This window comes from Bison bison, unplaced genomic scaffold (assembly GCF_000754665.1).
Source record: "Bison bison bison isolate TAMUID 2011002044 unplaced genomic scaffold, Bison_UMD1.0 scf7180017864503, whole genome shotgun sequence".
Classification (NCBI taxonomy): domain Eukaryota; kingdom Metazoa; phylum Chordata; class Mammalia; order Artiodactyla; family Bovidae; genus Bison; species Bison bison.
In genome coordinates this window covers 6,139,255-6,161,471 of record NW_011495061.1, presented here as the reverse complement: position 1 = coordinate 6,161,471, position 22,217 = coordinate 6,139,255, and the positions used below count along the sequence as shown (strand labels likewise).

The 22,217-nt window shown below is 37.5% G+C and overlaps 2 protein-coding genes across 3 annotated transcripts in view; both read right to left on the bottom strand.

Moving 5' to 3' along the window:
* Positions 1-108, bottom strand: part of ZNF143 (zinc finger protein 143) — a 68,094-nt gene extending 67,986 nt beyond the window's left edge. The window contains exon 1 of one of the 2 annotated variants that reach the window (XM_010829316.1): positions 13-108. In XM_010829316.1, the coding sequence (XP_010827618.1) occupies positions 13-54 (42 nt within the window). In that variant the 5' untranslated portion in view covers positions 55-108. The remainder of the gene's footprint in view (positions 1-12) is intronic. The other variant, XM_010829317.1, reaches the window with a different exon arrangement.
* Positions 109-10,053: 9,945 nt separating this feature from the next.
* IPO7 (importin 7) overlaps positions 10,054-22,217 on the bottom strand; it is a 45,491-nt gene continuing 33,327 nt past the window's right edge. The window contains exons 14-25 of the mRNA XM_010829314.1: positions 21,799-21,964; positions 21,478-21,638; positions 20,724-20,852; positions 19,685-19,751; positions 19,476-19,601; positions 18,923-19,020; positions 17,189-17,284; positions 16,517-16,737; positions 16,211-16,416; positions 14,969-15,175; positions 13,163-13,279; positions 10,054-12,352 (exon numbers count right to left, since the gene is read on the bottom strand). Coding sequence (XP_010827616.1) covers positions 12,255-12,352; positions 13,163-13,279; positions 14,969-15,175; positions 16,211-16,416; positions 16,517-16,737; positions 17,189-17,284; positions 18,923-19,020; positions 19,476-19,601; positions 19,685-19,751; positions 20,724-20,852; positions 21,478-21,638; positions 21,799-21,964 — 1,692 coding nt within the window. The 3' untranslated portion in view covers positions 10,054-12,254. The remainder of the gene's footprint in view (positions 12,353-13,162; positions 13,280-14,968; positions 15,176-16,210; positions 16,417-16,516; positions 16,738-17,188; positions 17,285-18,922; positions 19,021-19,475; positions 19,602-19,684; positions 19,752-20,723; positions 20,853-21,477; positions 21,639-21,798; positions 21,965-22,217) is intronic.

Below are 22,217 nucleotides of genomic sequence, written 5' to 3'. Positions count from 1 at the left end.
TTATATACGAACCTCCGAGAAAATTTTCCAACAATTCCTTCGTCCGACCACCATGCACCAGGACAGGAAACAGCCGCCCGGCCCCCAGGCCCCGCAACCCGCATAGTAGCTCTGAGGCCCGCCCCCAGCCTCCATTGGGCTGTCATTACGTCACTCACTAGACGCTTCCTGCCTGCCATTGGCTCAAATTAAGGCGACGCGAAAGAAGACGGCCTTATCCACGCCCCCTTACCTGACGTCAGCCTCGCCTGGCCTTACAGCCAGCGACTGAGTGGCTTACCCAAAGTGCGGAACCAAAGTTCCTGCTTCTGACTGGTTGACAGAACCGCTCATCCCAGCGCGACAACGCCTTTCTGACAAGTGAATTATGCCTATTCTGGGGCCCCAGCAGGAGGCGCCATTTTGTAGCGAGGGAGGGAGGCTGGTCCTTGTGACTAGCCGGGAGGGAGAAGAGTTCACAGGCGCCATTTTCCCCACAGGGGCTTGGAGGGGGCCTTGGCTCTCCCGGTGGGCTTGCTGGAGCGCGTTCTGGAGATCGGTTGCGCTTTGCCTAGCAATTGCTGAGTGTTGCCCCGTCGGTAGGGTGGGGTGAGACGGGATGCGACGGCTCACAGTTCCCTGGGGGCTCTTGGTGCCAGCTGAGGCCTTTGATCTTGGATGGAGGTTCTGGTTTTTGAGAGCTGCCGTATCCTTGTCACTGGCTGCCAAGACTATCTTTGCTTTTCCAGTCGCCGGGGTGTCATCATTGGTAGGAGGATGAACCTCCTGCCTCAGCGGAAGCTCAGGCGAAACTCGACAACGAGGCGGTGGTCTTGGACTCTGCTGGGAGACATTGCGGATGCTTTGCGTTTTCGTGTTGCATAAGTTCAAATTTTGAAGTCGTCTCTAATGGTGTCGCTAACTTCTTTTTTACTTTCCCTCTTGTGTGTGCCGCGAATTAAAGTCAAAAAGGGTGGGGAAAGCATTGATTGAGTGGGTCTCCCTGTACCTATTAAGATTGGATGCAAGTTAGTTGTCAAGTTTAGGTAATGTTTCTCGTAGCTCTTAACCCAAGCTTTTTTAAGCTATTGGAAATACAAGTCTCATTTGAGGAGTATTCAGTATGTATTCATGTGTTTTGGCAACGAAGCTGAATAAAGATGAGATAAGTGTGTAGACTCAAGATTTTTTAAATCTGGCGTTCCAAGTGTAGATTTGAGTTACTAAGAATGAAGAGGATGGTCCCGCTGTAACTGGAGATTTGTGTAATGCTACAAAAATTGGAGAAAGCTGGATAATGTTTGATTTAGTGTCTTTCAGGTGATTGTGGACTGTCCTCAGGATCATTACAGTGTTTTTATTTACACTTGAGTCTAGTTTGAGATTTTAGCGTTACCTTGTTTTTGGTAGGGAGTGAGGGGCAGACAGACCCTAACGAAGGTATAGCTGCCTAATTGGTGCCCAAACGCCATTGGAAGGAAGAGACTTTTGAGTGTCCTTTGAATACATGATCTTTAGAAGTTTAAAGTAGTTACTATCTTTTATTCTCTTATAAGAATAAAAAATGGGACACATAAGATTGGATTAAGTTGCTTGAAACTGGAGGAATTGGCTCATTCCAGTCTTGTTTCCGATGGATAGACTCCTTTTTTCACAGAGCAGAGGGTTCAGATGACAAGTGTTCCAATTTATACTTCTGTACCTTCCAGATGCTATATCTATATTTTGTCATCAGAAATGTTATTAAAAGAATCAAAATATTTTTATGGAATTTAGTCATTTATTACTAAGTCACTAACCTTTAGTGTGTTTGTTAAAACATTGTAATACAGAATCTCAAAAAGGAAGTTAAAAATCATCCTGTAATTGTGGATCTTGGTTACAGGACATCTTTCTATCCTTGGGACCTACTAAGTGGTTGTAAACATTTAATGATAATGGTGAATAGGATGCTATAATTCTACTTTAATTCACAAAGATACACTAATGATATTGTCACAGATAATAGAACTTTGTGTTACAGTGTTTACCACTGACTACAGATCGGAATTCGAATGTCGTAATATTTAGGGCCATCCATAATCCAGATTTTCCCTGAATCACCTCCTATTCCTCATCTTATTACATCTTAACAAATTAATGGCTTGAAAACATTTAACTGCCAATCATTGTTAGTCCAGGCTTTTCCACAAAGCTGAACTTTTTCACCAGTTTTCTAAACAGGCTAACTTAATTCTCAGTTCTTAGTCATATCTGACTCTCTGCGACCCCATGAATCGCAGCACGCCAGGCCTCCCTGTCCATCAGCAACTCCTGGAGTTTACCCAAACTCATGTCCATCGATTCAGTGATGCCATCCAGCCATCTCATTCTCTGCCGTCCCTTTCTGCCCCCAATCCCTCCCAGCATCAGGGTCTTTTCCCAATGAGTCAACTCTTTGCATGAGGTGGCCAAAGTATTGGAGTTCCAGCTTTACCATCAGTCCTTCCAATGAACACCCAGGACTAATCTCCTTTAGAATGGACTGGTTGGATCTCCTTGCAGTCCAAGGGACTCTCAAGAGTCTTCTCCAACACCACAGTTCAAAAGCATCAGTCCTTCGGCGCTCAGCTTTCTTCACAGTCCAACTCTCACATCCATACATGACCACAGGAAAAACCATAGGCTTGACTAGACGAACCTTTGTTGGCAAAGTAATGTCTCTGCTTTTGAATATGCTATCTAGGTTGATCATAACTTTCCTTCCAAGGAGTAAGCGTCTTTTAATTTCATGGCTGCAGTCACCATCTGCAGTGACCTTGGAGCCCCCCAAAATAAAGTCTGACACTGTTTCACTGTTTCCCCATCTATGTCCCAGAAAGTGATGGGACCGGATGCCATGATCTTAGTTTTCTGAGTGTTGAACTTTAAGCCAACTTTTTCGCTCTCCTCTTTCACTTTCATCGAGACTTTTTAGTTCTTCACTTTCTGCCATAAGGGTGATATCATCTGCATATCTGAGGTTATTGATATTTCTCCCAACAATCTTGATTCCAGCTTGTGCTTCTTCCAGCCCAGCGTTTCTCATGATGTACTCTGCATGTAAGTTAGATAAGCAGGGTGACAATATGCAGCCTTGATGTACTCCTTTTCCTATTTGGAACCAGTCTGTTGTTCCATGTCCAGTTCTAACTGTTGCTTCCTGACCTGCATATAGGTTTCTCAAGAGGCATGTCAGGTGGTCTGGTTCTAGCCACCTTCAAAAACTATTAGTTTTTAAAAACATTTAACTCAGAATTTTCTGAAGAATTGGTTGATTTGGGCATATTTGCACACCAATATAACTACTAAAGTATTCTATGTGTAGAAGAAACGTGGAAGGAATGCCCTGGCAGTCCAGTGGTTAGAACTCCGTGCTTTCATTGCTGAGGGCTAGGTGAGGAAACGAAGATCCCACAAGTCTGGTGGTTCGGCAAAAAAATTAATGCATTCAACTCTTAAAAGTAACTATGTCTAGGAGAAGGTGACTTTGAGTTACCAAATTATTTCTGGAATAGGTTTATTAATACATTTTCCCTCTAAATTTGTACAATTTTTAAAACACTGAAAAAAATCTACAATTCTTACACTGAGGGCTTCTCTGGTGGCTCAGCTGGTGGAGAATCTGCTTGCAATGCGGGAGACCTGGGTTTCATCCCTGGGTTGGAAAGATCCCCTGGAGAAGGGAATGGCTACCAGTTTTCTGGTATTCTCTGGTATTCTGGCCTGGAAAATTCCAAGGACTGTATAGACCATGGGGTGGCAGAGTCCAACACAACTGAACAACTTTCATTTTCAAACACTGAAGAATTTTTGTCTTTTTTCTTAAAATGCTAAAGATTTTAAAAACAAGCTAGTCATTTGCTCTTCATTGGAAGCTGTGGCTGTTAGATGTGTCACTTGTCTTAGAAACTCTTGCCCCATTTGTAAAATAAAAACTTACTTCAGGGACTTTCCTGGTGGTCCAGTAGTTAAGACTGTGCTCCCAATGCAGGAGGCCTGGGTTCGATCTCTGATCAGGGAACTAGATCCCACATGCTACAACTAAGACCCAGAGCAAATAAATAAAAAACAAACTTCACAAGTGTTGATTGGGAAGATATATGAGAATGTAGAAAAAGGTAGCACAGTGCCCATCAGAGGTACTTTTCAAATGCTTGATGTTACCTAAGTCTCACTTTAATGCTCAACACCGGTGGTTTCTAAGCACTTTGAAAACTCCTTTGAGATTCAGATGAAAGCTATGAAAAATATACTAAAGGCATCACAGTTTCATACGGCTCATGGACCCAGAATCCTTGCTCTGCAGTATAAACTCAGTTAATCTCACTCGGCTTCTACACTGAAAACATTAATCAGAGCTTTATTAGAATATACTTGTAGAAGTATATGTTACTTAAAACGTTCCTTTCCAATCTCAGATATAGTTCTCAGTACGTATGCTGACTTAAGCATTGTGCTGATAATACTGGTAATGTTTTGTTAGTGGCTAATTGCAGGACTCCCATCATTTCAAGTTATTGATAGTAACTCCAGTATGTGCAGTTTTCCATTTTACCAGCTCTACTCATGGACCACTTGTTAACCCAATTCATTCATTCATTCGTTGTTGAATGAGTCGCTAAATCGTGTCCAACTCTTGCCACCTCAGGACTCTCTTCTGCCAGGCTCCTCTGTAGTGGGATTTCCCAGGCAAGATTCCTGGAGTGGTTGGCCATTACCTTCTCCAGGGGATCTTCCCTACCCAGCGATGGAACCTGCACCTCCTGTGTTGGCTGGCAGATTCATTACTGCTGAGCCACCAGAGAAGCCCATTCATTCGTTACATCTTTGAAAATAGCACCTGATAACTGAGCTCCAAGGTTATTAGTTGTGGTTAATGTGTTTGATTTTAATGGCAAGCTAAGAGAAAATAAACTCTTATTTACAAAATTTTATCAATTAAAGCCCTTGAAGATTCCAGGTGTTCCTTTGAAATTGGCTTCCTCCGTAAGATTCTAGCAGTCATTTTTGGCTTCTAATTACATTTGCTTAAATCTAAAATATAACATTCTAGACAAAAGGAAAATCAAGTTTCACTAATATACATAGTCAGTAGGTAGTACTTCAGCAGTAAAGAATAGTCTATAAATGAAACCATTGTTTTTAAAATGATTTTTATTTTTCTGAAAAGACATACTCAAGTCAAGGTGAAGGTTTTTTTTTTTTCCAAGTGAAGCGTTTGTCTCCAAATAAACAGTAAGATTGATACCATTTTATAGAAAAACACTAGGTGCTGTAATTTTGGGAGGAGGCGGAAAAAAAGATGGCTCAGTGTTAAATTTCTAATGCTGTATTACACTGAAATATATAACAAAGATGCAGCATTTACAGGAAAAAAAATTTTTTTTAAGAATTCTTCCTCCTGCTATCCACCCTGCCAAAGTTCAGTGCCAGCTAGGGCTGTTTGATGGGGTGATGTGATTAAAAAAAAAAAAAAAAGAGCAGTTAGCTCAAATAACTAAATATTGGCAGAATACAATCTCTAAGACAGTTTTCCCTATGTACGGGGATAGCTAGCTCTTACTTCGCAGAAGGCAATGGCAACCCACTCCAGTACTCTTGCCTGGAAAGTCCCATGGACGGAGGAGCCTGGAAGGCTGCAGTCCATGGGGTCGCTAAGAGTTGGACACGACTGAGCGACTTCACTTTCACTTTTCACTTTCACGCATTGGAGAAGGAAATGGCAACCCACTCCAGTGTTCTTGCCTAGAGAATCCCAGGGATGGGGGAGCCTGGTGGGCTGCCGTCTATGGGGTTGCACAGAGTCGGACATGACTGAAGTGACTTAGTAGCAGCAGCAGCTCTTACTTAATGAATAAACATTATTACTTTTTAGAGAACTTTAAACAAACTTCAAACTGAAAACTGAAAATTGAGATACTCGTATATCAGAAAACTCACCATTTTAAAGTATACATGCACTTCAGTAGTTTTTAGTATATTCACCAGGCTGTTCAACCATCACCAGTACCCAATGGGAAACACTTTAATCATGCCAACAGAAAACCTACGCCCATCACACTCACTCCATTCCGTCATCCCTCCCCACCCCTGTCCCAGTGACTACTAATCTACAGATCTGCTCATTCCTGACATTTCATATATATGGACTTGTGTCTGAATTGTTTTCAGGGCTCATCCACTCTGTAGTGTGTAATTGCACATCATTCCTTTTTACTGTCAAAAATCTGATTGCATGGATATTTCACATTTTGTTTATCCACTCACCAGTGGCTATTTGGATTGTTTCCTGCTCTTGGCTATAATAATGCTAGTATGAACAACTGTGCACCAAGTTCTTGTGTGGATAGGCTTCAATTCTCTCAAATTATATATATATGTGTGTGTGTGTGTATACATATATATGTGTATGAGTGGAATTTTTAGGTGACACTTTTCAACCTTTTAAGGAACCGTCAAACTTTTATACAACAGATAAGTATTTTATATTGTACCAACACTGTACAGGGGTACAATTTCTCTTCTTCCTCACCAATACTTGTGATTGTGTACCTTCTTGATTAAACAGGATAGTAGATAAGGAATACTGCATCATGAATTCTGATCTGCATTTCCCTAATGACTAGCATATTAAAAAGCAAAGACATCACTTTGCTGACAAAGGTTCGTCTAGTCAAAGCTATGGTTTTTCCAGTAGTCACGTATGGATGTGAGAGTTGGACTATAAAGCTGAGGCTGAAGAATTGATGCTTTTCAACTGTGGTGTTGGAAAAGACTCTTGAGGGTCCCTTGGATTGCATGGAGATCCAACCAGTCCATCCTAAGTCCTGAATATTCATTGGAAGGACTGATGCTGAAGCTGAAACTCCAATACTTTGGGCACCTGATGCAAAGAACTGACTCATTGGAAAAGACCCTGATCCTGGGAAAGATTGAAGGCAGGAGAAGGGGACGATAGAGGATGAGATGGATGGAAGGCATCAACCAACTTAACGGACATGAGCTTGAGCAGGCTCCAGGAGTTGGTGATGGACAGGGAAACCTGGTGTGCTGCTGTGCATGGGGTCGCAAAAGTTGGACACAACTGAGTGAACTGAACTGAATGACTAGAGATGTTAAGCATTTCCTAAGATAACTGGCCATTTATTTCTTTGGAGAAAGGTCTAATTGGATTCTTTACCATTCTTACATTGGGGTTTTCTTGTTAAGTTCTGCATATACTCAAGATTAGCAGATATTTTTTCCCATCCTGTGGAGTCTTTTCACTTTTCAAAAGTAACCTTTGAACCAACGTTTTGATGAAATCTAAATCATGTTTTTGTTTCTTGGTCTTTGGTGTTATATCCAAGAAACTTAACTAGTTCAGTCACCACGAGTTACACCTGTATTTTTTCCTAAGAATATGCCCAGCTGTCTCAGAGCCATTTTTAAGATTCTTTCCTACATTGGTTTTGGGACCCTTGTTGAAAATTGTGCATAAGTATGTGCTAAGTGACTTCAGTCACGTCCAGTTGTTTGTGATCCTATGGATTATATAGCGCACCAGGCACCTCTGTCCATGGTATTCTCCAGCAGGAATACTGGAGTGGGTTGCCACTCCCTCCTCCAGGGGATCTTCTCAAACCAGAGATAGAACCTGAGTCTCCTATGTCTCCTGCATTGGCAGGTGGATCCTTTACCACTAGTGCCACCTAGGAATATGAAAGTTGCTCAGTCGTATCCGACTCTTTGTGACCCCATGAAAATTCTCCAGGCCAGAATACTGGAGTGGGTAGCCTTTCTCCTCTCCAGCAGATCTTCCCAACCCAAGGATCAAATTGGAGGTGGATTCTTTACTGGCTAAGTCACAAGGGAAGCCCAAGAATAGTGGAGTGGGTAGCCTATCCCTTCTCCATCAGATCTTCCCAAGAATAGAACTGGGGTCTCCTGCATTGCAGACAGATTCTTTACCAACTGAGCTATGAGGGAAGCCCCTAGGAAGCCCCTGTTGAAAATCAATTGACAATAAACTTAAATGTTTATTTCTAGACTCTCAATTCTATTCCTTTGGTCAGTAGAAGGTATCTATCCTTGGGAATTCCCTGGTGGTCAGTGGTTAGGACTCTGTGCTTTAACTGCCAAGGGCATGTGTTCAATCCCTGATTGGGGAACTAAAATCCCAGAAGCCAGAAGTTACAGCAAAAAAAGAAAAAAAAGGTTACCTATTCTTACTAGGTGATGGCTCAGTGGTAAAGAACCTGCCAACCAAGCAGCAGACTTCAATCCCTGTGTTGGGAAGATCCCCTGGAGAAGGAAATGACAGCCCACTGCACTGCAGTATGCTTGCCTGGGAAATCCTATTGACTGAGGAGCCTGACGGGTTACAGTCCATGGGGTGGCAAGAGCCGAACATAATTTAGTGACTAAACAACAGTGTAAATGTAATTTTCTTAATTTCACTGCTGCTGTATAGAAATACAACTGTGTATTTGTATATTAATCTTATGCCTTGCAAACTTGAAGTCATTAGCTCTTTGTGTGTGGATTCTTCGGGGTTTTCTGTGACATCAGTCATCTGAGAATACATTTTACTTCTTCCTTTCCCACTGGATGTCTTATTTCTTCCTCCCTAACTGCCCTGGCTAAACCCTTATTGAAAGATTGAAGGCAAAAGGAGAGGACGAAATAGTTAGATAGCATCACTGACTCAACAGACATGAATTTGAGCAAACTCGGGGAGAAAGTGGAGGACAGAGAGGAGCCTAGCGTTCTGCAGATCATGGGGTCAGAGTCGGACACAGTAGCAATGGAACAACAATAAACAAAACCCTATGTACAATGCTAAACAGAAGGGGCAACAGGGGCATTTTTGATCTTAGGGGGAAGGGTTTTTACTCTCATTATTAAGTCCATTAGTTTGAGCCTTTCTTTCAGATTGAGGAAATTCCTTTTTGAGTTTATTAAAAGGATGTTAAAAGGAAATTTTAAAAAAGACTCTGGTAGGAAGCACAGAGTCGGACACAACTGAAGTGACTTAGCAGCAGCAGCAGCAGGAAGCACTTAAATATAGGATTCAGATACCAAATATAATTGACAAATTTCTACCTATCACCCGTGCTCTAAAAAAAAAACTAAAGGGGGAATTACCTCTCAAAAAGTTACTTAAAAGATATTCCTCTCATAGTAACAAAATTCTGGATTTCTATTATATCTAGTTTCCGTTTGTAAAAACCACATGCACCGAAGTAAAATGCTATTACTGCAAGGGTGGCCAACCTCATCAACGGTAAAACCTCAACTTCAGAAGGGATCAACATTCACCAAAACTTAAAATTACATAGAACAGAACTGACATTTTTATAACCAATGTTTTAATGTAAGTTTAGGTCATTTATTTCACAAGCACTTATGGAATGCCTACTATGCTTAAGCCATTGTGCTAAATCCTCCCAAAGACATGGTGTATATTAATATAATCCCTATTAACTTTTTCTAAATGCTTGCTTCAGGGACTATATCTGGAACTGAACATAGCCACAGCGCTGTGGTATGGCCACCCCTGCTCTACACTCTGGTCTCTTCAAGAGGTGAACATAGCAGTCATTATCCTGGTAAGGCATGTAGATTAGTAATCACCATTCTGTTACCTGCAGAGAAATAGATTAACATCTTTTATTTAATACTGATAAACGAATAGCTTTTATAAAAATGGATGGCTTAGGTTTACAAAAAAGTGAAGATTTTATGCTAATGTCAGCCATTAAAAAAGACATACTGAAACCCAAACAAAATCAGAATTAACTTGTATAAATTAAAAAATAAGTTATAGATTAGTGAAACTGTGGGAAATGCTGTATGTTAAAGAAATAAATAAAATCCACATGCAACTAATTACAAGTTTATAAATACTACTCTCAAAAAGTTATCTAAAAGTCCTATAACCTTATTTAAAAACACTGATACATTATCAAGATTCATAATCTATAAGAAACTCTAACTTGATGTCATATTTAAGGAAATACTGAAAATAATCGAGGTATATTTGATGCATTAGAAACTACCATTTGAACAATATTTAATATTAAATATAGTTTAATTTTAAGGTCTTTCATTTCAGTCAAAAATTCATAAATGTAGATTAGTTTGGATTGTATGACAGAGGAGACAATAAAACTTGATCTCAAAGACATGCCAATACATTTTCTTGAAACAAAATCTCAGCAACCGAGAATTTTCATACTGTGCATGGGAATAACTAAAACCTTTATTAATATGGTTTCCAGTAACAATGTGAAAATTGAAATTATCAATTCAAAGAGCAGTGAAATTTGAAATTTAAAAAAGTAGACTAGATATTAGGTAGGGGATAAAAGGTAAAGGAAGACAAAAATGTTTAATACTATTCAGCACTTCCCCTCTGTACATAATGTTGCATATATACAACTACCCCATTTTAATTTTATGACTTTTATGTAATAATGAAATCCCCTGAAGCAACCTAGGGTTTACAGATGGTGTTCAACTTGGGGCGAAAAAGTAGAAACACACTTGATTAACAATTTTCACCCACACATTTCAGATAAACATTTTTTTCTTTTTTTGCCAAGATTTTCATAGTAAATTCATAAATATAGGAAATACTTTCACTCCTTCAGTGTTAAAATAGAAAACCAAACAATGCCAACAGTAGTGGCTTAATTACTGGCATACAAGAAAAACACAACACCAATGGGTTTTCATTATGCATTTTAAATAATATGTGCATTTGTTTCATTTTTACATTTACAAATTTTCTAGTCTGTTATAGACAACAGCACTCAATAGTTTTGAATCCATTGAGATGTTGCTTTCAATTTGAAATATTGTGTGTATACATGTATATAAAAAAATAACCCAATGTATGACTCATCTGACAGATGTTCAAGATCAATAAAAGCTTATTTTTGAACATGCAGTTAGAAGAGAGGGAAGCAAGCCAACCTCTCCATGTTGTCTTGTTGCTGGCTTGTTTTTGCAGTGGTATCAACAGTGGTTTTTGGAGGGAACCCTGTGCCTTCAGCCTATCAGATACCAGCATCAACAAGAGGGGCAGAGGAGATGGGAAAGGGAGGTGGGCAGGTGTTAATGTCAATTTTAAAAGTGTGCATTTCCTATTCTTTCTAGTTATAGGATAAAAATAGATCAATGAGGAAAAAATTTATAATTAGAAAAAAACTGCAATCAAATCAAGACATAAGAGCCGAATTAAGTTCTTTTAATAGATTGCATATATAGATGTTTAGTCATACTCTTTGATCAACTCTTTAAGAGTAGAACTTTATATCCAATTTACATGCTTCAAATATCACCTTTCCTCTTTGTTACAGTAAGGTCTTGTACCCAAATATCCACTTGTACACTGAGAGCTTTAAGAAAAAAACAGGACACAGAGGGAGTTGCCATTTTTAGCAGCAATGAAATATCACTAACCCCTTTTAACATACCGAATTCAAGTCACTATCAGAGGTGAGTGCACCACAAAGTCACCAGGTACAAAATTGCTAATTCATTTTTAAATTAATAACTTGAAATTACCCCTGCCCCCCACCCCATTACATCCCATCTTTTTATAAACAGCAAACATTTTGCTATTTTATACATAGGCTAGCAGGCTTGTTTCAATATGAAAGTGCTAATTCATTTACAGATTTTTTTTTAATCAGTTATGTAGTGCTACAATAAATGTCCAATAATCTACATAGGAACAATCTTTGATGAATGAAAATGATGAAGATTGAATAAGGCTATCCATTACCTTATCTTATTTACATATAAAGAATAGATACCCAATGGTGAAGGAGAGACAGAAATTGGACAAATACTCATAGGTGTAAAAATTACATCTACCTTTGAGCTTATACTGTAAATGAGACATTTTAAATAGTCCTGTAGCCCATGCCTATTTTTTTCCTCAGAAAAAGAAAAGCTGCCTTCATGACATCCCCTCCTGTTGCAGATTTCCACAGTGTCACTTGAACTTTCAGTCAAATCCTTACTTTCTTCAAAAAATAAAGAAAATACTCCCTACCCCCCAAGTTACCTCCCTCCCCGGCCAAAATCCCTCTAGTTTCATTTTCAGTGCCAAGTTGCATGATCAAGTCCCACCTTCTGGGGTTTCTTTGTCCATCTATTGATCAATTAGTTTAGAGTAGATAACATGAACCAGTTCTGGAACCGCTACTAGGAGGAACACAAGCTCTTCACTACAATCACACTGCAGGAAGGAAAGTGGTAACTCAATTCATCCCTGGTGCCGGGCCTCCAAAATTGAAAGAACTTGGCACGACTGGAGCACTGAATTTGTATCCTCCATGTTTCTCAATCATTTTGGATTCTAGAAAAACAAAAAGTAAACGTTTGGTAGAGCATTCGATCAGCTTACTACTTTGGAGAACAGAAGGAACCAATAGACATTAACAACAGCTAAACCACCAATATTAGCCAGGAAGTTCCAAACTTTGGTCTCTGTTCTCCCTCCATATGTAAAGAAGAGAAGTGTGTAATATGTAGAGAAGATGAACTCTCCTGTATGCTGTAGACTTCTTAGGCAATTTTTACTTCCCATTGTTTAAAAAGAAAAATCTTTAAACACCCTATTTTGAGTCAAACAGTGAATCAATAGATCCAAATCCAAAGGTAGTAACAGCTAATGAATTTACTGCAAGCAAATTCAAATATAAATACTTTAGAAAGGAGGTATAAATACTTCCTTTTTTATAAGGAGGACCCTCGCTGAATATAAAACTAGTCTTACTCACAGTTATTAAGACCTACAAAACTGTTAGAATGTGTATTACCTAAAATATCCTATATTGAAAAGCATTTATATATCGTTAAGCATGAAACGTTTACTGATGAAAAGAAATGATGTATGTCTTTAATATACTTTTAAGAAACGGCAGTTTTCAGAATTTTCCACTATCAAACCAGCCTCATGAGGTTTAGCAACCTTATTATAGTCTTCAACTACACTTAAAATTAAGAAATTGTGGCCAAAACCAAAATTCATCTCATTCCTACAGATTGGAGTGAATTTCTTATCACTTCCAACAACTGTAGCTTTTACATAATTTAAATCACCAAATTTAAATTTTAAAGCTGTATCAAAGTTATTAATTGCATTAAAGAGGGTCAAGTAACATACCATGGGCTGCTCTTCTTTGATCAGCTAGAGTCGCTATATCTTGTAACTGTTTTCTTTGTTCTTCATTAAGACCATGAGTCAGAGCCTGATACCACACAGGATTACGATTTTGTATAGCTATCAAAAAGAAAACAAGGTAAAAAAGGGCGGTAAGAGTCCTGGTAGTTCTCTACTATTCTATTCCCTCTACTCTACCTCCAGTACTGAAATTCTGATCTCGTTTATATTTTCCCAATAATTACCTACAGTATTTTAAATTGTTTGTGAGAAAAACATACAGGGGAAAAAGCTATGGTTTAGCATTATGCCTCAAAAATCTAATCATGCTCAAAATCCTCACCGTTAGTAAATAGAGCCTAAATCAGTTGTTATCTAACAAGTAACAAAGTAGGGAAACTAGAAATAAAGTTAACTCAAACTCCTTAGAAGATTCAGAGTTAAAGCAACTTAAAAATGGACACATTCCCACATTCTAGATATAATTCTCAAACTCCTACATTAAAAAACAAAACCCAGAAACCTTAAAAAAGAGATGAATGGTACAAAGTAAATTATTTTTTTCTGCATTTCTTATTCAAAAATCTTTCTTAAATATATGTAGTCTTTCCATAGAAAGGTACTCTGCAGTACTCACATATTTTTATATTATAGTCTAAATAATGGTCAAATACAACCCGAAAGAAGGAATAACAAAATTTCCCAGCATATCACAAGACCAGGTGTTAAAAATCTCACTGTTTAATGAAAACACGCACTAGATAAGTTGATACATAATGGTAACAAGTCTAACTATATATGTCTGTGTTTCAATTAGCTACAGAAAGGGGTTTGTGTGGATGGTGAGTGAGTGAGAGAAATGTTCTCTATAAAGGCTTTCCACAAAATAAAAAATTTTTACAGAGTAATTCCCAAGAATGAAAACTCATTTCCTCATGATATTCTACTTTATTGCCTTTACTGTGCATGAGCCTTCTATTATAAACCATCATTTAGGAATTAACATGTGTTTAAGTATACAAAATACACAGTCAAGGACAAAAGCCAGTCAGTTCTTGGCACTTCAATCAATTTTAACAGCCTGCCACATAGCCCCAAAACAATTACTTGCATTTCCGCAACCTTGCATCAAAACTGCTTTGTCATGGGCTTGGAAGATTAATGCTTTGCTTATCAGAGAATTTATTCTACATCAAAATTCATAATGTATAGGGATGATAAACTAGGAAAGTAGTTAACTGGAAGGAAAGGAGGTTCAAATATAGTGTCAATTTAAATTTCTTAAGCTAGGTTAAAGAATACTGATGTTGTATTTTGTTGAAATCCAAGTAAATGATTATCAAAAACAAAAAGTGGCACCTAGCAGTCTATAGCCACACATTGTGAAGCAGGAGAAAAGAATAAAGATTCCCAAGACTATACATGTAAAAAAAATGGTCAAATTCTCAGATAGGTAAGCACAGGTTTAGCCAGGGGGAAAAATACACAAACACAAGAAACATAAGGGTAGATACTTCTGGGGAAACCTGGGAGGCTACAATGAAGTATACAATTTTCCTATGATGTGCCTATTTCAAAATTATGGTCTAAATAAAAGTAAAATAACAGGATGAGGAAAATACTCTGAATGTCTAAGGCAATAGGAGAAGTAACTTTGGTTACTTTGCCTAACAATCCTAAATCGTATTCTAGTTTGGGTTTGATATACCCCAATCTCTTCCTTAGGGGGCAGACATAAAGAAGAACAGTTTGATTCAGGAAAATGGGTCATATGGAACTATCTGAATTACATAGAACAAGTAAACTTACTCTGAAATATAGCTTTAAATATCTGATACTCATCAACAGGGTTATCTTCATCATCAATGATTGTAGAATAGCCTTCCAGGGCAGTTTCTTCAGCATCATCTTCTTCCCAATCTTCCTCATCTCCATCTTCACCCGCCTGCTTAGCCAGAATCTCTAAATATTCTTGTCCATCTTCATCAATATCATCTTCATCACTGCCCAGTTCCTCTGCCAAGTCATAAAAAGGTGCTCTTGTTAACACTGAAATATTCTGTTACTCATTTTAACTCACTGACAATGATCATTGTTGGAAAATCACAACTGAATAATTCAAGGGAGAGTTCCAGGAATTGGTGTTTAAATACACATTCAGCAATAAATAGAAAAAAATTCTCACAGAAATCTAAGAAAACTACAATTGTTAATAATCTAGATTCCAGTATTCTAATATTATATATAGATTCTAAAATTGGAAAATGGACTGAATGAGAGCCAGCACTTGGCATGCTCTGAACCTTATGGTATTTACCAAACCAAATAAATACCAATAGTAAAGCAATAGTTTGTTATTTCCACAGGAATACCTTTTATGAGATTTTTTTTAAAAGGCTGGCTAAAATAATATATGATAAAAGACCAAAATGGCAATTATCATATTTTGGAACCATTACAATAACTTAAACAACATCTATTTTTACTCTTGTGGTCTGTAGTATCTCACAGGTGAAATGTATTAGATGCTCACAAACACTAAAAACCCCAAACCAAAAATCATTTTTGCCTGCTGCTGCTGCATCGCTTCAGTCATGTCTGACTCTCTTCGACCCCCACAGACGGCAGCCCACCAGACTACCCCGTCTCTGGGATTCTCCAGGCAAAAACACTGGAGTGGGTTGCCATTTCCTTCTCCAGTGCATGAAAGTGAAAAGTGAAAGTGAAGTCGCTCAGTCGTGTCTGACTCTTAACGACCCCATGGACTGCAGCCTTCCAGGCTCCTCCGTCTATGGGAGTTTCCAGGCAAGAGTACTGGAGTGGGGTGCCATTTTTGCCTAGAACTGCTTTATGTAATGGAGATACAGCTCAAAGTTCTGCCCTCATGGACCTTACACTCCAGTGGGAATCTAGTAACAGTCTATGAATGAATGAACGTGTAAATATTTAGCTATGATCCCACATTTCATTAGAAGAAGGGCTAAAGGAATAAGTCCAGTGATATTTCTAACTAGGTAATAAGACTGGCTTCCTACACTGCAAATCCCTTACCCGTTTCATCATCATCTTCAGCTTCATCGTCATCGTCACTGTCATTCTCGTGTTCTGCATGGCAGGCATAAGCTCTTTTTAATCCATTAAATAAAAGAATAAAAGCTGGCAAAATCTGTCCAGAAACCTGATTTAAAACTTGTGGTATTTGTTCCATATCAATAAGAGCACACAGGCCCAGAACACACATCTTTCTGTCGTGAAGCCTGAAAAAAATAAAATAAATATTTTCTTCTTTTCCTTAAAAAAATTTTGCACAGTTCCTCACAAAGTTATATAAACAAAGACCCAGTACATGTCACTTACCCCAAGAAACAATCAACATCATTAAGCCATTGTGTAATAAAATGATTTGTAACTGGTTCAACATTATTAGGGAAGCGAAGATTTTCTAAGGTATTGAGAAGTAGGTGTGGATTGTAATACAAAGCTGCAATGGCAACTTGCAGGCACATTGTTCGAAGTTCACTTGTCTTCACCTCTCTCGTCAGCCTCTCTAAAGCTGCTTCCACAAATAAGGGAATACACTATAGAGAAAGAACAAAACATTTCAAAACTGTCAGTAACAGCAGGCATTAACTATCCTAACCATATTAATTTTCTGGTTTCCTCAACTAAACCCTTTTCCATTAAATGATCCAATAATTTTTATTGCTGAAGCATTTCAGTGGGAAATCCAATTTTAGAGAAAAATCAGTCTTCACTGATATGAGAGCCCCACCACAAGAGCAATCACGGATTCAAAATATTCCTACTGACTAACCTTACTGTGGTAATCATTTTGTTTATTTCCATACATATTAAATATATGATCACTATTAAATATTGGTTAAATTTTAAACAATTTTAACATGTTATCTTGGTGTCATAATAAACAACATACAATATATATATATAACAAATGCCCAAAAACAAAAAGCGGAAGGAAAGATTCCTTCTCTGAATCCTGCAATCTGAATCATTAATGGCTTCACTGACCTGGTCAATGCCACGCCCTTTGCACTGCAGAATGATGACCTCTAGCAATTTTGCTGCATGACACTCTGCATCTTCTCCTGCAACTCCTGTAAGAACCTGATCAACACAAAATATAAACTGCAAGGAGGCGTCTCAAAACCTTTAAATCAGTCTGTAACTGCTTAAGTATTTAAGAGAGTCTAATAAATAAATATGAGTGATTGCACAGACTACAGTCTAAAGAACTGTAAGGATTTGGAGTTGTTTGTAACATTGGTCCAAATAATCAAAGGCCCTCCCCTGTTGTGCCATTCCGGACTGTAACAAGTTGACAACCACTGTGTCTAAAAAAAAAAAATACTGGCAATGGATTGTGAGATGAGCAGGATGAAAAGGCAGTCTGCTGATGGCAGAAGTTGTCCCCAGAGAAGAAATAAAAGCATGTAATTCACATGCTCATTAGCACTAGAGGAATCAAAAGGTTAAGGATAAGTGTTTTAAAATTGGAGTATAGATGGCATAGCTATCTCTGTTCCTAGAACATCAACATAAACAATTAGCAATAAATAATAACATAACTAGATTATTCTGCAACTAAGTGTTCAGAAAGAATGAGGATGACAAACACATCTAAAAACTTCATGGAGGAAAATCATTTTTTAATGTCTGGTTTTAAATAACAGACTGAGAGTTCTCAACAAATAATGTAAGGAACTCATGTTACCAATTACACTGACTCTGATATCAAAGGACCCCAATCAATCATTTTATCTCCTACTTCTAAAGAGGAAAAAAAAAAAAGGCAACATTCACCATGTATATGTATCTTATGATTTTCCAAAAATGGCCTAGTACTTTTGACTTTTTAAAAATGAACCTTCAGATTTTATAATCTTGCTATTTACTAATACTGTACAGCTACTGCAAACCCACAGCCTCCAAGGAGTTCCTTTCTTTTTTTTCCCTTATTGAAGTAGTTGATTTACAATGTTGTATTCATTTCTGGTGTAGAGCAAAGTTGATTCACTTACACATAGTATGGTTTAGTCGCTAAGATGTGTCCAACTCTTCGTGACCCCATGAACTGTAGCCTGTTACGCTCCTCTGTCCATGAGATTTTCCAGGCAAGAATACTGGAGTGGGTTGCCATTTCCTTCTCCAGGAGATCTTCCCCACCGAGGGACTGAACCTGGGTTTCCTGCAGGCAGATTCTTTACCAACTGAGCCACCAGCGAAGTCATTAATACATATACATGTTCTTTTTCATATTATTTTCCATTATGGTTTATTATTTATTTGAACATCAGCAGAAGCTTGTTGTTTATTAATTTTATATACAGTAGATCGTATCTGTTAATCCCAATCTCATAATTTATACCCTCCCTCCCCTTTTGGTAACCATTAGTTTCTTTTCTGTATCTTTGAGTCTGAGAATGTTCTTTATAAAACACTGTTGATCATTTCTGGCCTTTTCTTCTTTTGATTCAAAACTTAGCAGGGAACAAGCTAAGATAAGATCCAGGCACTAAAATCAAGAAACGTAGCTCTAATTAAATACCAGAAGGTAGACATAAATACTTGTCAAAGTCATCAATGAGAGATCTAGGAATCAAAGCCATTTTGTTGATAACTTTTAAATAACCCTTATTATGTCAAACTCATATGATATTTACCATAATGTAGTATCATGTCTCTTTACAATTTTGTACTTTTTATAATATAAGCCTCACATGTTCTTGTATTAGGGTGACCTACCTTTTTGCACATACTGTATATCATTTCAAGGTACTTGGTATCAGATAGAAGTGTGTCTGTATCAACTGTTACATAATTATGAAGCAGAGGCATCATATCTGTATTAATAAAAAATGTAAGTTAAATATCTTTACTAACATAAATGCTGTGTTTCTGAAAAATCTAAGAAAAAGAAGCAAGTCTGAATGTTTTATCCCTAACATTCACTTTTAATTATTAATTTGTAATTAAATGTAAAAATGAGCCTATTATTAAAGTATATTCCTTCATATTTAGTAAACATAAAGATTATGTTAAAGATTATACAAAGAAGACTGAAAGGAAACAGAAACTTAAGAATATGTGTTTTAGTGAAAAAAATCTCAAGTGATAACTAAAACAAAATGTATAATGGAAATCAAAGCTAGGGTCATCTTGGAGCATTAATTACTACTGATAACTTATCCAAACAAGGAAGCATTTAAGAATATGCAAAACTTTGTGTTCAAGTGATATACTAAAACTGAATACAAACAGGGGGAACCCTAAGTATTTCTATGATGATTTCACCTACCTGTAAAGTAATCAAAACCATCTTGCTGAAAAACCTCAAATACCAGAGGTAGTAACTGCCACATCTGTGGAGACACTTGTTGACATGTCAAACTGTGTGCTAAAGAGAAGATCTCCTCATAGAATTCTAAAAGAGAGTACCAAGTCATTAGGACAATGCTTGCTCATATGAAATAGTAGGATATTCTTAGAACAATCAGAGGTACCTACCTAAGACATGCTGCTGTAAAACAGTTCCAATGACCTGCAAGCAGATTCCTTCAAGCTGCTGGGTTATCTAAAAGAGAAGAAAAAAATCATATGGAATTGCAGCACACTGAGTGAATTATTAAATAATATAATAATTCAATGCATTTACATGTAAAGTCAATATTGTCAACAAATTATTTTAAGCCTTTGTTTCAAAATGGAATGTTTCAAAATTGTGAATCAATCTGGGAATGAAACTTAATACCATTACAATCAGACAAACAAGAAATAACAAGTATAGTTTACTATAAGAAAAAAAAATTTCCTAGAAAAATGGAGCCACATCATTCTGCAGAGACTAAAATCTTATAATTCAGCCAAATGTAAGTGAAGTTAACAGAGATACAAATCAATAGCTTACTGAAAAATTATTTAAAAGAAGGTATTAATCCTACCACTCCCAGTAATTTTTAAGTCAGCTCCATTTATCTAACAGTGAGCAGTGCACCCAAGTCATACAAGATAGATAGAATATACAAATTCCCCTTTAATTATCAGTATGATCCTCAATTGGATCCCAAATTCCTAACAGTCATCATAATGTTAAAAAGTGCAGGAAGCAGGACATCCATTTGGAATACATACAGTGTACACCTAAAAATGGTTAAGGTGGTATATGTTATACGGATTATACCCTAACTAAAAAATTTATTTATTAAAAAGAAAAACTAGTGAGAGTAAGTTTTCCTAGGAATCACTATACTTTTGTTTGTTTTTTTTTGTTTTTTGTTTCTTTTTTCACTATACTTTTTAGATCTGAGAAAGGTAACCCCAAACTCAGAGCTTTGAGGCAAAGATACAAATACCTCCCTCCTATTTCTTCTAAAATATTTATAAGGTACTATGAAAAGGGTACTACTAGTTAAAAGATAGCAAAAATCAAGGTATGTGAGAAGATGACCAAAGACTATACGTCAGAGGCCCCCCAAAAGCACAGAACAACTGATGAAGAATGGCTTGAAATTCCCTAAAACTTTATAGCACTGGATTATTTTCTTACTTCTTTATGATCTTCAACTACACTAAGAAGCGTGTCGATGGTATTCAGGATTCCCATAGCAGTAACTGCTTTATCATCACTTCCTTCTTCATCTGGCCCAGTCTGGATTACTTGATTAAAAGTCATTGCCTACATTGAAGAGAATATAATTAAGCTTTGCCCTTAAAGCAGTATAAACATATTTTTGTCTAAAACATAGTTTTTAAAATGTTCTAAGACAGCACAACTGGCATTTCCAAATCAATTAATATTATATAGTCAATGGTACTGCTCTACCACTTACTGGGTCACTTCAAACAGACTACTTGACCTCTTTTTCCTGACATATTCATAGAGATACTGTGAGGATTAAATGAGGCAAGGCATAGAAAATGCTTAATATTATGAACATTAGTATTACTGGCTGACATTTGGGGCTTCCCATGTGGCACTACTAGTAAAGAACCCAGCTGCCAATGTAGAACTAAGAGATGAGGGGTTGATTCCTGGTTGACAAGATCCCCTGGAGAAGGAAATGACAATCCACTCCAAGTTAGAAGGAGCCCCACCCCTTCTAACTTGGGCAAGTTAATTAACCTTTTCATAACTCACATTTTCTTTCGGTATAGGAATATTCCTCACATAGGACTGTATGAGAATTAAATGAGTTAAAATATGTATCAAGGACTTAGAATGATGCCTGATATACAGTAAGCTCTGTGAAAACACCTGCTGTAATCTAAGTAATGCATACATTACTGATCAAATAACATACCAAATGCTGTGTCATTTCTACTGCAATAGGAGTAACTTCTTCACTGTACTCGCAGATCATTTTCTGAATTACATTGGTAAGATCATCATTTTCTGTTTCTCTTATAATGTGAAGAAGAGCCTGCATGACGGGTCTGATGAATGGTGTGATATATTCTTTAGCTGTAAGAGAAAGAGGAAAAAACTTCTGGTGCCAACAGCTAAAACTCCTCAAATCCTGAATCAATATATACCAAAGAGTAAACAAGAAATACCTTCAAATAAAAAGGAAGACAATATGTCAAGTTTTTAGGACTATGTCTTACATATACAAATCTTTTACCTTTCTCTTGATTGCTGATCAGCACTTGAAGTGCAATGGCAGCTTCCACTTTAACAGGCATTTCCCTATCATCTATCAGACATCTTCGGGTCAGTTCTAGGGCTGTTTGCAAGTTCTGGTCACTTTTGAACTTCACTTCACAAAAGTAGTGAAGGACCCAGCAAGCCTTTAAAAAAAAATGCAGTGAGTTACTATAGGTGTCTTACATTAAATTCTACCATGTGACAATATTTCTAGTGCCAAAGTTCTTGTGTGGGAATTTGGAGGCTGGCCAGTGGTAGATAAAGTCAAAAGAGACAACACTAGACCAGTACTATGATCCCAACTTACTCTTTGGCTGCATGATGTTTGTGTGGATAGCAAGATCTGAATGCAAAACACAGACAGATGCTGCTATCAGACACAGATGAAAACTATGC